At 38.9% G+C, this 15942-nt stretch overlaps 1 protein-coding gene across 4 annotated transcripts in view; it reads right to left on the bottom strand.

The window, feature by feature from the left end:
- The window catches only part of VPS35L (VPS35 endosomal protein sorting factor like), a 129417-nt gene that overhangs the window by 49381 nt on the left and 64094 nt on the right, over positions 1 to 15942 (bottom strand). For all 4 annotated transcript variants that reach the window (XM_029221840.1, XM_029221837.1, XM_029221841.1 and 1 more), the window contains exons 19-21: positions 15179 to 15259; positions 4683 to 4745; positions 304 to 389 (exon numbers count right to left, since the gene is read on the bottom strand). In XM_029221840.1, the coding sequence (XP_029077673.1) occupies positions 304 to 389; positions 4683 to 4745; positions 15179 to 15259 (230 nt within the window). The remainder of the gene's footprint in view (positions 1 to 303; positions 390 to 4682; positions 4746 to 15178; positions 15260 to 15942) is intronic.

The following is a 15942-nucleotide window of genomic DNA, read 5'->3' as shown; positions in this document are numbered from 1 at the left end:
ACTTTATCTTTTAAAATGACACTTCCTAAATAGTACATCAATAGATTGCTCCTTCCCAAATCACAGGAGTGAGATATGGGTGATGGTCAGGCTCTGTTAACATTTATTAATTTGTATTCTTAAGCTAATTATAAACTTTTATCATGACTTCTCCTTTTAATGTGGTTTTTCTCTCAATGTTATTTTAGGTATAAATATATCACTACAGCACAGGCCCTCAAAATGCATAAATGGATTTCTTAGCAACAGACTTCACAAGGGCAGCTGGAATTGAAGTTTCTGATTACATCATGTTACACTTACTTGATAAAAACTTCCATGATGCATTTGCAAACCTCCACCCGCACACTCTCTTTTTGGAACATGTCCAGAAATGGCAGAAATTTTTCCTAAAAAAAAATAATAAAAGCACTCTACCTGCAATTTACACAAGTTACTGGAAGGAATTTGTGGGTTACTTCTTCTTTGAAGGGCAAAACAGAGTAAGAGTTGTTCATCTTTCTGAGGCAGATCTGATCAGGACTCACATGAAAGTAAGTACAGAACTCTGAGGATTTTAAAACTATTACTATTAAAACAAATTGCACATGCCCAAGGACCAGGGCTGGGACCAGTTAACATTTTGGCAAATCATCTGGACAACCTTTAGATGAGAATAAGCTCTTCTTGGTAGCAGAAGGCAAAGGAGGCTCCAATCTTTTAATGAATGTATAGAGGAACAGAGAAAGAAGAGTCAGAGTTGTTCAGAGCAGTTTCTGCAACCTGACTCCTCATTCAGTGGCTGTGTGACCTTAAGCAAGTTACTCCACCTCTTCCAGCACCAGTTTCCTCATCTGTAAAGTGGGACTCATTACTACTCGTGCCTTCCCAGTGGTGTTCGGAAAATGATCTGAGGCAACCCATGTAAAGTCAGTAGAAAAGATCAACAAAACTAAAAGCTGGTTCTTTGAAAAGATAAACAAAATTGATAAACCTTTAGCCAGACTTATCAAGAAAAAATGGGAGAGGGCCCAAATCAGTAAAAGTAGACATGAAAAAGAAGTTACAACTGATACCACAGAAATACAAAGAACCGTAAGAGACTACTACAAGCAACTATATGCCAACAAAACAGACAATCTAGAAGAAATGGAAAAATTCTTAGAAAGGTACAATCTCCTAAGAGTGAACCAATAAGAAATAGAAAATATAAAACAGACCAATCACAAGTACTAAAACTGATCTGTGATTAAGAAACTCCCAACAAACAAAAGTCCAGGACCAGATGGCTTCACAGGCAAATTCTATCAAACGTTTAGAGAGGAGTTAATAAACTATTCCAAAAAATTAACTCATTCTCTGAGGCCACCATCACCCTGATACCAAAATCAGACAAAGATACCATCAAAAAGAAAATTACAGGCCAATATCACTGATGAACATAGATGCAAAAATCCAACAAAATACTGAATACTAGCAAACTGAATCCAACAATACATTAAAAAGATCATACACCATGAACAAATGGGGTCATTATCCCAAGGATGCAAGGATTTTTCAATATCCACAAGTCAATCAGTGTGATACACCACATTAATAAATTGAATAAAAACCACTATGATCATCTTGATAGATGCAGAAAAAGTTTTTGATAAAATTCAACATCCATTTATGATAAAAACTCTCCAGAAAGTGCATATAGAGGGGATCTACCTCAACCTAATAAATGCCATATATGACAAACCCACAGCTCACATCATACTCAATGGCGAAAAGCTGAAAGCATTTCCTCTAAGGTCAGGAACAAGACAAGGATGTCCACTCTCACCACTTTTATTCAACATAGTTTTGGAAGTCCTAGCCACAGCAATCAGAGAAGGAAAAGAAACAAAAGGAACCCAAACTGGAAAAGAAGAAGTAAAACTGTCACTGTTTGCAGATGACATGATACCATACATAGAAAACCCCAAAGTCACTACTGGAAAACTACTAGAGATTGCTCATCAATGAATTTGGTAAAGTTGCAGGATACAAAATTAATACATAGGGATCTGTTGCATTTCTATACACTAACAATGAAAGGTCAGAAAGAGAAACTAAGGCAACAATCCCATTTACCATTGCATCAAAAAGAATAAAATGCCTAGGAATAAACTTACCTAAGCAGGCAAAAGACCTGTACTCCAAAAACTTTAAGATGCTGATGAAAGAAATAAAAAATGACACAAACAAATGGAAAGATATATACCATGTTCTTGGATCGGAAGAATCAATGTTGTCAAAACAACTGTATTACCCAAGGAAACCTACAGATTCAATGCAATTCCTATGAAATTACCAACTGCATTTTTCACAGAACTAGAAAAAAAATTTTTTAATTTGTATGGAAATACAAAAGACCCAAATATCCAAAGCAATCTTGAGAAAGAAAAACGGAGCTGGAGGAATCAGGCTCCCTGACTTCAGACTATACTACAAAGCTACAGTAATCAAGTCAGTATGGTACTGGCACAAAAACCGAAATACAGATCAATGGAACAGGATAGAAATCCCAGAGATAAACCCACGCACATATGGTCAATTAATCTACAAAAAAGGAGGCAAGGATATACAATGGAAAAAAGACAGTCTCTTCAATAAGTGGTGCTGGGAAAACTGGACAGCTACATGCAAAAGAATGAAATTAGAACATTCTCTAACACCATACACAAAAATGAACTCAAAATGGATTAAAGACCTAAACGTAAGACCAGATACTATAACACTTCTAGAGGAAAACGTAGGTAAGACACTCTTTGACATAAATTGCAACAATATCTTTTTGGATCTGTCTCCTAGAGTAATGGAAATAAAAACAAAAATAAACAAATGGAACCTAATTAAACTTAAAAAGCTTTTGCATAGCAAAGGAAACAATAAACAAAACAAAAAGACAACCTACAGAATGGGAGAAAATATTTGCAAATGATGTGACTAACAAGGAATTAATCTTCAAAATATACAAAACAGCTCATACAGCTCAGTATCAAAAGATCAACCCAATCAAAAAATAAGCAGAAGATCTAAAACGACATTTCTCCAAAGAACATGTACAGATGGCCAAAAGGCACATGAAAAGATGCTCAACATTGTTAATTATTAGAGAACTGCAAATCAAAACTACAATGATGTATCACCTCACACCCAAAAGAATGTAGACCCAAAAAGTCTACAAATAATAAACGCTGAAGAGGGTGTGAAGAAAACGGAACCCTCCTACAGTGCTGGTGGGAATGTAAATTGGTACAGACACTATGGAGAAGAGTATGGGCGTTCCTTAAAAAGCTAAAAACAAAGTACCATATGATCCATCAATTCCACTCCTGGGCATATACCCAGAGAAAAACATAATTCGAAAAGATACATGCACCCCAATAGCAGCACTATCTACAACAGCCAAGATGTGGAAGCAACCTAAGTGTCCACTGACAGATGAATGGATAAATAAGGTATGGTGCATATGTATATATGTACACACACACACACACACACACACACACACACACACACACACACACTGGAATATTACTCAGCCATAAAAAAGAATGAAATAATGCCATTTGCAACAACATGGATGGACCCAGAGACTATCATACTAAGTGAAGTAAGCCAGACAAAGACAAATACCATATGATATTGCTTGTATGTAAAATCTAAAAAAAGGATACAAATGAACTTATTTACGAAACAGAAATAGACTCACAGACATAGAAACTTATGGTTACCAAAGGAGAGTAGGTGAGAGGGATAAATTAGGAGTTTGGGATTAAAATATACACACTACTATATATAAAATACATAACCAACAAGGACCTACTGTATAGCACAGGGAACTATACTCAGTATCTTGTAATAACTTATAATGGAAGAGAATGTAAAAAAAGGATATATATTTATATATACGTATAACTGAATCACCTTACTGTATACCCGAAACTAACACAACATTGTAAATCAACTATATTTCAATAAAAATTAAAGAAAAAAAAAAGTTCTAGCACAGTGCTTGGGGCGTGGCAAAAGTCCAATAAATAACAGCCTTTATTATTAAATAAACAAAAGCTTATAGTCTGTGAGAGTACTGGAAATGGAAGCAGGAAGAGGGAAAAGGAAAGTTGAGGGCAGGGCAGAGAGTGTTACTACACAGAGAGTCACCTAGATTGGTATGTGACCAGGGCACTGCAGCAAATGAGAAGGGTGTCACGGGCTATTTTAAATTTTTGAGGGAAATATAATAAATCTCAACTCTGTCAGACACTGAGACAACTATTAGCTTGATGTGTATCATAGTTTCAACATTAGACTATTGTGTGATAAAAAGCAGGTACCATGCAAAAATCAATGAGGAAAAGGATGTCCAATTTGATTCCAAGGTTTGAGAAGTTGTGTGATACCCAGTAGGTGCACATACCCCATAGTAAGTAATGAATGAAATAAAGACAATATTTTTCTATCAGTTTATGTGTATTATTTTCTCAAGTGCTGCTTAAGTTGTCATGACATAAATATTTAAATTGTTTAAACCTTACTAGTGTTTTTTAATAAAAAACGGAACTGTTAAGTATTTCTCTTGGCCTAGGACACCATGAAAAAATTATTGAGACACTAAAGGAAACTCTGAGTCAGATACAAATTTCCAAAGATAGTTAAGGAAGGTTACTTACCACTGAAAAAAGAACTGAGAAATCATGGAAGTGTGCAATTACTTTCTTAATTATTGACTGAAGCTGTAAAGCAAAATGAAAAACACATCTTTAATAAAACTTCGATATTTTTAAAAAGGCAACCCTACCCATAGTTCGCAATCACAGTTACAATAAGGGAAACCTAGATTACACAAGGAACAGGGAATTACTGGGTTACGTTAAACCTAGTCTCAACCTGAGCTTGCCCATCTTACTCTAGTCTTGGAGAAACACCTTGGCCTCAGTCTTCTCTTCTGTAAAATTGGAGAGCAAAACAGTATCTCACTCATTGTGAGGACTAAATGGGATGGTTTGCTTACAGTGTTTAGAGCAATGCCTGCCCTTCAAAGCTCTCCATTCAAATCAGGTATGAATATTCAAGAGGTGGGCAAACGTTTTCCATACAGGGCCATACAGTCACCACAACTACTCAACTCTGCTGCTGTAGCTGGAAAGCAGTCATTGACAATGTGTAAACAGAGGGGTGTAGCTGGGTTCCGATAAAACTTTATTCACAACAGGTTGTGGGCTACATGGGCCGTGGTTTACAGATCCCTATTCTACCCCATGGTGGTCCTGTGTTTTTTGACTACTTCAGTGAAGAGGCACTGTGGGGTCAAAGGCCATGGCATTACCCGAGGATGGTGGCACAGTCTGTGAGGTCGGTCCTAGATGGCCGTGTACTGATGTCCACCACCCCTCACCCTGACATGCACAGAGTCCTGTTCACAGTGCCCTGGCACGGGAGAACCAAGGAGGCACTTTCTCTACATAAAATATAAACCGTGGCCAGGAGCGATGCCTACCCCCACGTCCTGCCTGCGACAGCCACACACGATGGAGTGTCACTCTAGGCCTTGCTTCAGACATTGCAAGAAAACCAGCCCTATTTGGATCACCAGCAAAACTACTGCCATTGAGAAGCTACCCAGGACTGAAGCCGTGTGTCTGACAGGGTCTTGGTGTTCTGGCTGGGTGTCCGGCCTGAGCCTCTGAGGTGGGAGAGCCGAGTTCGGGACATTAGACGACCAGAGACCTCCCGGCTCCACGTAATATCAAAAGGCGAAAGCTCTCCCAGAGATCTCCATCTCAACGCTAAGACCCAGCTCCACTCAACAACCAGCAAGCTACAGTGCTGGACACCCTGCGCCAAACAACTAGCAAGACAGGAACACACCCCACCATTAGCAGACAGGCTGCCTAAAATCACAGTAAGTAACACACCACCAAACGTGGTCCTGCCCACCAGAAAGACAAGATCCAGCCTCATCCACCAGAACACAGGCACCAGTCCCCTCCACAAGGAGGCCTACACAAGCCGCTGAACCAACCTTATCCACTGAGGACAGACACCAAAAACAACAGGAACTATGAACCTGCAGCTTGTGAAAAGGAGACCCCAAACACAGTAAGCTAAGCAAAATGAGAAGACAGAGAAACACACAGCAGATGAAGGAGCAAAGTAAAAACCCACCAGACCAAACAAATGAAGAGGAAATAGGCAGTCTACCTGAAAAAGAATACAGAGTAATGATAGTAAAGGTGACCCAAAATCTTGGAAATAGAATGGACAAGTACAAGAAAGGTTTAACAAGGTCCTAGAAGAACTAAAGAGCAAACAAACAATGATGAAAAACACAATAAATGAAATTTAAAATTCTCTAGAAGGGATCAGTAGCAGAATAACTGAGGCAGAAGAACGGATAACTAACCTGGAAGACAAAATAGTGGAAATAACTACCACAGAGCAGAGTAAAGAGAAAAGAATTTAAAGAATTGAGGACAGTCTCAGAGACCTCTGGGACAATATTAAACGCACCAACATTCGAATTATAGGGGTCCCAGAAGAAGACGAGAAAAAGAAAGGGATTGAGAAAATATTTGAAGGGATTATAGTTGAAAACTTCCCTAATATGGGAAAGGAAGTAGTCAATCAAGTCCAGGAAGCACAGAGAGTCCCATACAGGATAAATCCAAGGAGAAACATGCCAAAACGCATATAATCAAACTATCAAAAATTAAATACAAAGAAAACATATTAAAAGCAGCAAGGGAAAAGCAACAAATAACATAAAAGGGAATCCCCATAAGGTTAACAGCTGATCTTTCAGCAGAAACTCTGCAAGCCAGAGGGAGTGGCAGGACATATTTAAAGTGATGAAAGGGAAAAACCTACAGCCAAGATTACTCTACCCAGCAAGGATCTCATTCAGATTCGACGCAGAAATTAAAACCTTTACAAACAAGCAAAAGCTAAGAGCATTCAGCACCACCAAACCAGCTTTACAACAAATGCTAAAGGAACTTCTCGAGGCAGGAAACACAAGAGAAGGAAAAGACCTACAATAATAAACCCAAAACAATTAAGAAAATGGTAATAGGAACATACACATTGATAATTACCTTAAATGTAAATAGATTAAATGCTCTGAGCAAAAGACATAGACTGGCTGAACGCATACAAAAACAAGACCTGTATATATGCTGTCTACAAGAGACCCACTTCAGACCTAGGGACACATACAGACTGAAAGTGAGGGGATGGCAAAAGATATTCCAAGCAAAGGGAAATCAAAAGAAAACTGGAGTACCAATTCTCATATCAGACAAAATAGACTTTAAAATAAAGATGATTACAAGAGACAAAGAAGGACACTACATAATGATCAAGGGACCAATCCAAGAAGATGTAACAATTGTAAATATTTATGCACCCAGCATAGGAGCACTTCAATACATAAGGCAAATGCTAACAGCCATAAAAGGGGAAATCAACAGTAACACAATAATAGTAGGGGACTTTAACACCTCACTTTCACCAATGGACAGATCATCCAAAATGAAAATAAATAAGAAAACACAAGCTTTAAATGACACATTAAACAAGATGGACTTGGGCTTCCCTGGTGGCGCAGTGGTTGAGAGTCCACCTGCCGATGCAGGGGACACGAGTTCATGCCCTGGTCCGGGAAGATCCCACATGCCACGGAGCGGCTGGGCCCGTGAGCCATGGCCGCTGAGCCTGCGCGTCTGGAGCCTGTGCTCCGCAAGGGGAGAGGCCACAACAGTGAGAGGCCTGTGTACCGCAAAACAAACAAACAAACAAACAAAAATACAAGATGGACTTAATTGATATTTATAGGACATTCCATCCAAAAACAACAGAATACACTTTCTTCTCAAGTGCTCATGGAACATTCTCCAGGATAGATCATATCTTGGGTCACAAATCAAGCCTTGGTAAATTTAAGAAAATTTAAATTGTATCAAGTATCTTTTTCAACCACAATGCTATGAGCCTAGACATCAATTACAGGAAAGAAAAAAACGTAAAAAATACAAACACATGGAGGCTAAACAATACACTACTAAATAACCAAGAGATCACTGAAGAAATCAAAGAGGAAATCAAAAAATATCTAGAAATAAATGAAAATGAAAACACGATGACCCAAAACCTATGGGATGCAGCAAAAGCAGTTCTAAGAGGGAAGCTTATAGCAATACAAACCTACCTCAAGAAGCAAGAAACATCTCAAGTAAACAACCTAACCTTACACCTAAAGCAATTAGAGAAAGAAGAACAAAAAAGCCCCAAAGTTAGCAGAAGGAAAGAAATCATAAAGATCAGATCAGAAATAAATGAAAAAGAAATGAAGGAAACAATAGTAAAGATCAATAAAACTAAAAGCTGGTTCTTTGAGAAGATAAACAAAATTGATAAACCATTAGCCAGACTCATCAAGAAAAAAGGGAGAAGACTCAAATCAACAGAATGAAGTAACAACTGACACTGCAGAAATACGAAGGATCATGAGAGATTACTACAAGCAACTCTATGCCAATAAAATGGACAATCTGGAAGAAATGGACAAATTCTTAGAAAAGCACAACCTTCCAGGGCTGGACCACGAAGAAACAGAAAATACAAACAGACCAATCACAAGCACTGAAATTGAAACTGTGATTAAAAATCTCCCAACAAACAAAAGCCCAGGACCAGATGGATTCACAGGCAAATTCTATCAAAGATTTAGAGAAGAGCTAACAGCTATCCTTCTCAAACTCTTCCAAAATATAGCAGAGGAGGGACACTCCCAAACTCATTCTATGAGGCCACCATCACCCTGATACCAAAACCAGACAAAGATGTCACAAAGAAAGAAAACTACGGACCAATATCACTGTTGAACACAGACGCAAAAATCCTCAACAGAATACTAGCAAACAGAATCCAACAGCACAGTAAAAGGATCACACACCATGATCAAGTGGGGTTTATCCCAAGAATGCAAGGATTCTCCAATATATGCAAATTAATCAATGTGATACACCGTATTAACAAATTGAAGGATAAAAACCATATGATAATCTCAATAGATGCAGGAAAAGCTTTTGAGAAAACTCAACACCCATTTATGACAAAAACTCTCCAGAAAGTAGGCATAGAGGGAACTTACCTCAACATAATAAAGGCCACATATGACAAACCCACAGCCAACAACATTCTCGATGGTGAAAAACTGAAACCATTTCCAGTAAGATCAGGAACAAGACAAGGTTCCCCACTCTTACCACTATTATTCAACATAGTTTTGGAAGTTGTAGCGACAGCAATCAGAGAAGAAAAAGAAATAATAGGAATACAAATCGGAAAAGATAAGTAAAACTGTCACTGTTTACAGATGACATGATACTATACATAGAGAATCCTAAAGATGCCACCGGAATCTACTAGAGCTATTCAATGAATTTGGTAAAGTAGCAGGATACAAAATTAATGCAAAGAAATCTCTGGCATTCCTATACACTAATGATGAAAAATGTGAAAGAGAAATTAAGGAAACACTCCCATTTACCACTGCAACAAAAAGAATAAAATACCTAGGAATCGACCTAGCTAAGGAGGCTAAAGACCTGTATGCAGAAAACTATAAGACACTGATGAAAGAAATTAAAGATGATACAAACAGATGGAGAGATATACCATGTTCTTGGATTGGAAAAATCAACATTGTGAAAATGACTCTACTACCCAAAGCAATCTACAGATTCAATGCAATCCCTATCAAATGACAAATGGCATTTTTCACAGAACTTGAACAAAAAAATTTCACAATTTGTATGGAAACACAAAAGACCCGAATAGCCAAAGCAATCTTGAGAAAGAAAAATGGAGCTGGAGGAATCAGGCTCCCTGACTTCAGACTATACTACAAAGCTACAGTAATCAAGACAGTATGGTACTGGCACAAGAAGAGAAATATAGATCAATGGAACAGGATAGAAAGCCCAGAGATAAACCCACGCACATATGGTCACCTTACCTTTGATAAAGGAGGCAAGAATATACAAAGAAGAAAAGAGAGCCTCTTCAATAAGTGGTGCTGGGAAAACTGCACAGCTACATGTAAAAGAATGAAATTAGAACACTTCCTAACACTATACACAAAAATGAACTCAAAATGGATTAAAGACCTAAATGTAAGGCCAGACACTATAAAACCTTTAGCAGAAAACATAAGCAGAACACTCTATGACATAAATCACAGCAAGGTCCTTTTTGACCCACTTCTTAGAGAAATGGAAATAAAACCAAAAATAAACAAATGGAACCTAATGAAACTTAAAAGATTTGCATAGCAAAAGAAACCATAAACAAGTCGAAAAGACAACCCTCAGAATGGGAGGAAATATTTGCAAACAAAGCAACTGACAAAGGATTAATCTCCAAAATATGCAAGCAGCTCATGTAGCTCAGTATCAAAAAAACAACCCAATCCAAAAATGGGCAGAAGACCTAAGCAGACATTTCTCCAAAGAAGATATACAAATTGCCAAGAAACACATGAAAGGATGGTTAACATCAGTAATCATTGGAGAAATGCAAATCAAAACTACTATGAGGTATCACCTCACACCAGTCAGAATGGCCATCATCAAAAGATCTACAAACAATAAATGCTGAAGAGGGTGTGGAGAAAAGGGAACCCTCCTGCACTGCTGGTGAGAATGTAAATTGATACAGCCACTATGGAGAACAGTATGGAGGTTCCTTAAAAAACTAAAAATAGAACTACCATATCACCCAGCAATCCCACTACTGGGCATATACCAAGAAAACCGCAATTCGAAAAGAGTCATGTACCACAATGTTCACTGCATCACTATTTACAATAGCCAGGACATGGAAGCAACCTAAGCGTCCATCGACAGATGAATGGCTAAAGAAGATGTGGCACATATATACAATGGAATATTACTCAGCCATAAAAAGAAACGAAATTGAGTTATTTGTAGTGAGGTGGATGGACCCAGAGTCTGTCATACAGAGTGAAGTAAGTCAGAAAGAGAAAAACAAATACTGTATGCTAACACATAGATGGAATCTAAAAACACCAAAAAAAAAAAAAAAAAGGTTCTGAAGAACATAGAGGCAGGACAGAAATAAAGATGCAGATGTAGAGAATGGACTTGAGGACACAGGGAGGGGGAAGGGTAAGCTGGGACGAAGTGAGAGAGTGGCACTGACATATACACACTACCAAATGTAAAGTAGATAGCTAGTGGGAAGCAGCCGCATAGCACAGGGAGATCAGCTCTGTGCTCTGTGACCACCTAGAGGGGTGGGATAGGGAGGGTGGGAGGGAGACACAAGAGGGAGGGGATACGGGGATATATGTATATGTATAGCTGATTCAGTTTGTTATACAGCAGAAACTACCACAACATTGTAAAGCAATTATACTCCAATAAAGATGTTAAAAAAAATAAACCCCTATCCCTGGTTGCTGTCAAGAAAGGAAAATTTACTGACAAGTACTTTGTTTATACTAAAAACATCACTGTTTAAATCATCTGCAAAGGAAATGGCTCATGGTCCAACATACGGAATATTAAGAGGCACACACCCCATTTCATAATTATGCAGTTTACTAGGTCAGCAAGCAAAAAGGACTTCAAAACGTCATGACAAACAGTGCTCCAAGGCAGAGCATTCAAAGATACTGCAGTACTGTCTGGTTAAAATAGTTCCTGAAACCTTATCCACAGCAACTAATTCCTGTAGAACAGGAAATTTTTTTTTAATATTTAAAGTACACTTACAAATAATGCCTTTCCTGGTTTTAAAAGATGTATTTTTTCCCTTCAACGTTTCATTATGAAATGCTGAAATGTAAGAAGATTCAATGAATAATAACAAACACCCATTTACTCACCACTTAGATTCTACAAGGGCTAACATTTTGCTATATTTGCTTTACCTCCTCACCTATCCATTGATCCAATGGCAGAACTTTTAAAATTGTGTTGACTGTGTGTTGCCAACTTTTTTACTGTGAAATAATTTGAAACTTGCAGAAACATTGAAAAAACAGTACAGAAAACTCCCATATTCTCTTTACACAAAGTCATCAGTTTTTAGTATTTTGCCAAATTTGTTTCATTGTCTTCTCTCTGTAAAAAGACATACTATATTTTTTCTGAACCATGTGAAAGTAGATTGAATGTATCATGTCCGTCACCCCTTACCACTTCATTTGTATTTCCTAAGAATAGTCATATTCTCTGACATTTCTACTCTGTTGTTTATCAAATTCAGGAAAGTTAACACGGGTATAATTTTAATACTTTAATCTATCATTTGTATTCCAATCTTGTCAACTGTCTCAGTACATTCTTTTTTTTTTTTTTTTTTTTTGCGGTACGCGGGCCTCTCACTGTTGTGGCCTCTCCCGTTGCGGAGCACAGGCTCCGGATGCGCAGGCTCAGCGGCCATGGCTCACGGGCCCAGCCGCTCCACGGCATGTGGGATCTTCCCGCACCAGGGCACGAACCTGAGTCCCCTGCATCGGCAGGCGGACTCTCAACCACTGCGCCACCAGGGAAGCCCTCAGTACCTTCTTTACAGCATTATTTTTTCCTCTCTGAACAGGATTCAGTTCAGGATCATGCATTGCGTTTTGTTTTCACGTCTGTGTAGTCTGTGTTAATTTGGAACAGTTCCTTAACCTTCTTTGTCACTGATGGCAAAGATTTTTTTTACAAGCCAATTACTTTATAGAATGCTCCTCAATTTGGGCATGACTAATGTTACCTCATGATTAGATTCAGTCATGCATTCCCGACTGGAATGTTACATAGATGATGCTGTGTCTTTCCTATTTTTCGGGGTTCCATATCTGCAGGTACAAGATAGCCACTTGCTCCTCAATGGTGATAAGGATTTTGATTAGCCTGTCAATGACTGTCCAAATTCTCCACTCCAGAGTCACTATTTTTCCCCTTGCGATTATACTCATGCTACGGGAGGAGATACGGAAACGTCCTGCTCCTCATCAGACATTCCCCCCAGATTTAGCACCCACTGATGATTCTTGCCTGAAGACCGATGATTCTTGTCTTCACTGTGATGGCTACAAATGGTGATTTTTCAACTCTACCATTTCTTCCACATTTCTCAAATGGCACCCCTGCCCACCTTTCCCCTCATCTATTTATTTATTTATCTATTCGTCATAAGGGCCGACTCCTGGATTCCTACTTTACTCAGTGGATTATAATCCATCACTGTATTTATTTCATTTGATGCTCAAACTGGGGACCTGTGAGAGCCCCTTCCAAGCTGTTCCTGTGCCCATTTCATGTGCCCCCAGCAGTACTTCCTTACTTCCTGGCACAAGAAAATGTTCCAGGCTCACCTTATACCTTCCCTATCCTAGAACTGGAGTAAGCTAATTCTTCACAGATCCCCACAGTTTTATTTTCTTGATGTGGCCCTCACTTAAGACCAAGGGCTCACAACCGATATGGGTGGCTGTCTGGAATGCAGGCTGACCCCGGGGCATCTTTTATAAGTTGCTCTCAGATATGACAGAATTACAGTATAGTATAGTTCCCTTGTCACTTAGGAATGGACTGCATTAAAATTATTATGTTACTTAAAGTTTTCAATTAATTGGGTCACTAGCAGTCAAGGCCTTACTGAAAATTCCCCAACTAAAATTCTGCACATCAGTCTTCATATGAGGCCGAGACCTTGACCACCCACAAGGGTATGACCCATCTTCTCGACACATTTTATTTACCCTGCAATACTGACCAAGAGCCTGCTGTGCGTGACTGTATTCTTTTCATTCCATCTAGAAAAATGCCAGATAGTTAGTGGCTGCTCAATAAATTGTAATGATGAACCATTTTAATTAGCAAATGGTGAAAATTTCTTAAATGAGTAAAATCTAAGAATTCTAAAATTTATACAAGAATAAGTAACTAGGGCTTCCCAGGTGGTGCAGTGGTTGAGAATCCGCCTGCCAATGCAGGGGACGCGGGTTCGAGCCCTGGTCCGGGAAGATCCCACATGCCGCAGAGCCCACGTGCCACAACTACTGAAACCCACGTGCCACAACTACTGAAACCCGCGCACCTAGAGCCCGTGTTCCACAATAAGAGAAGCCACCGCAATGAGAAGCCCACGCACTGCAACGAAGAGTAGCCCCCGCCCGCCTCAACTAGAGAAAGCCCACGCGCAGCAACGAAGACCCAACACAGCCAAAACTAACTAACTAAATTTATTTAAAAAAAAAGAATATGTAACTAATTTTCTTATACTAAGTGAGCCCAGAAATCACTTGATCATAAGCAGTAAGTGCCAGAACATCATGTTATTAAATAAAAAATAAAATCTTAATTAGGTCTGAAGTTACTTTACAGTAAGTGATCCTGAGCTGGATTCTGTACTAGTGGGGAAAAAAATCTGCTACTGAGGACATTGAGTCCACTGACAAAACTGGAATATGGACTGTGGAGTAGGTAAAAGTAATACATTAACATTAAATTCCCTGATGTTGATAACTAAACTGTGGTTATAAAGGAGAATGTCCTTGTTCTTAGGAAATACTCACTGAACTCTTTAGAGGCAGAAGTGGCATGATGTATGCAATTTATCCTCAACTGTTTTTTAAAAAATTTACATACGTATGTATGAATATATATGTCTGTGTGTGTGTGTGTGTGTGTGTGTGTGTGTGTGTGTGTACACAATGATAAAGTAAACATGGAATCTCTCAACAGCTGGTGAATCTGGGTAAAAAATAATGGAAGTTCTCTGAGCTATTCTTTTAACTTTCCAATAAAGTTTGAATTTATTTCCAAATAAAAAGTTAGCTTAACTGAAAAACATAGGCATCTCACTTACTGGTGCCAAGCAACTGTACAGGGCTTTCCACATCACACCTCACTGAATCCTCACAACCATTCTGAGGAGGACTATTATTATCCCCATTTTACAGTGAGAAAACTGAGGCACAACAAGACTAAGTAACTGATTAAAGGGCACATGGCTAAGATATGGCAAAGCTAGGATTCAAACCCAGGATTATCTGACTTTACAGCCTGACCCATGCAACATACCTATTTAATTCAACAGAATAAAATTCCTTACAGTGTGGAAATGAGAAATGAAAATCTGTCACCTGAGGGTAGGAGTCTTCAAATGCACGATCTGGAGTCATGTGCTTGATGACATCGGCCAAAACAGTATTCACCTCTCGTTTCTAAGTGGGGAAAAATATCAAACCTGTATTTAGACACTGAATGGTAGTCATTGACCATTTTTCTGATAGAAAGAACTAACGCTTTCAGAATATAGCACACACTTTCCAGGAAGCAGTTTCAACTACTCTGCTGAAAATAATGTAAGGGGGGATATCCCACCCATACCACAGCCCTAAAGATGGCTATGTCTGCACCAAGTCAGGACTAAAACATGGTTCTCAAAGGTTCCTGTCCCAGCTTTCTCTGAGTGCTGGTGAAATCCAACGTGCCACTTTCTGCCTGCCAGTCCTGGGCCCCTCCCCAGGTGCTGCAGAGAGCAGCGAAGCATTGTGGGAAGAGCACAGACTGAACCCTTACAAGCTGGGTGACTCAATGACCACTTCACTTTTGTCAGCTGTATCAGGGGTCAGCCAACCAGCCCAGCACCTATTTTCATACAGTCCAGGCGCCAAGAATGATTTTTACATTCAAACCAAAAGAATAATAATATTTGGTGACAACGAAAATTATATGAGATTCAAATTTCAGCATGCATAAATAAGGTTTACTATTTACACAGCCATGCTCACTCCTGTATGGTCTACGGCTGCTTTCATGATACAGTGGCAGAGTCGGGCACTTGTAACAGAGATCATATGGTCCACAAAGCCTCAAATACAGAAAAAAGAGGACTTCTACAGAA

This window comes from Monodon monoceros, unplaced genomic scaffold, assembly GCF_005190385.1.
Source record: "Monodon monoceros isolate NGI ecotype Baffin Bay Population unplaced genomic scaffold, NGI_Narwhal_1 Super_Scaffold_13, whole genome shotgun sequence".
Taxonomy (NCBI): Eukaryota; Metazoa; Chordata; class Mammalia; order Artiodactyla; family Monodontidae; genus Monodon; species Monodon monoceros.
The sequence above is the reverse complement of the archived record's forward strand: the minus strand, read 5'-3'. Positions and strand labels throughout refer to the sequence as shown.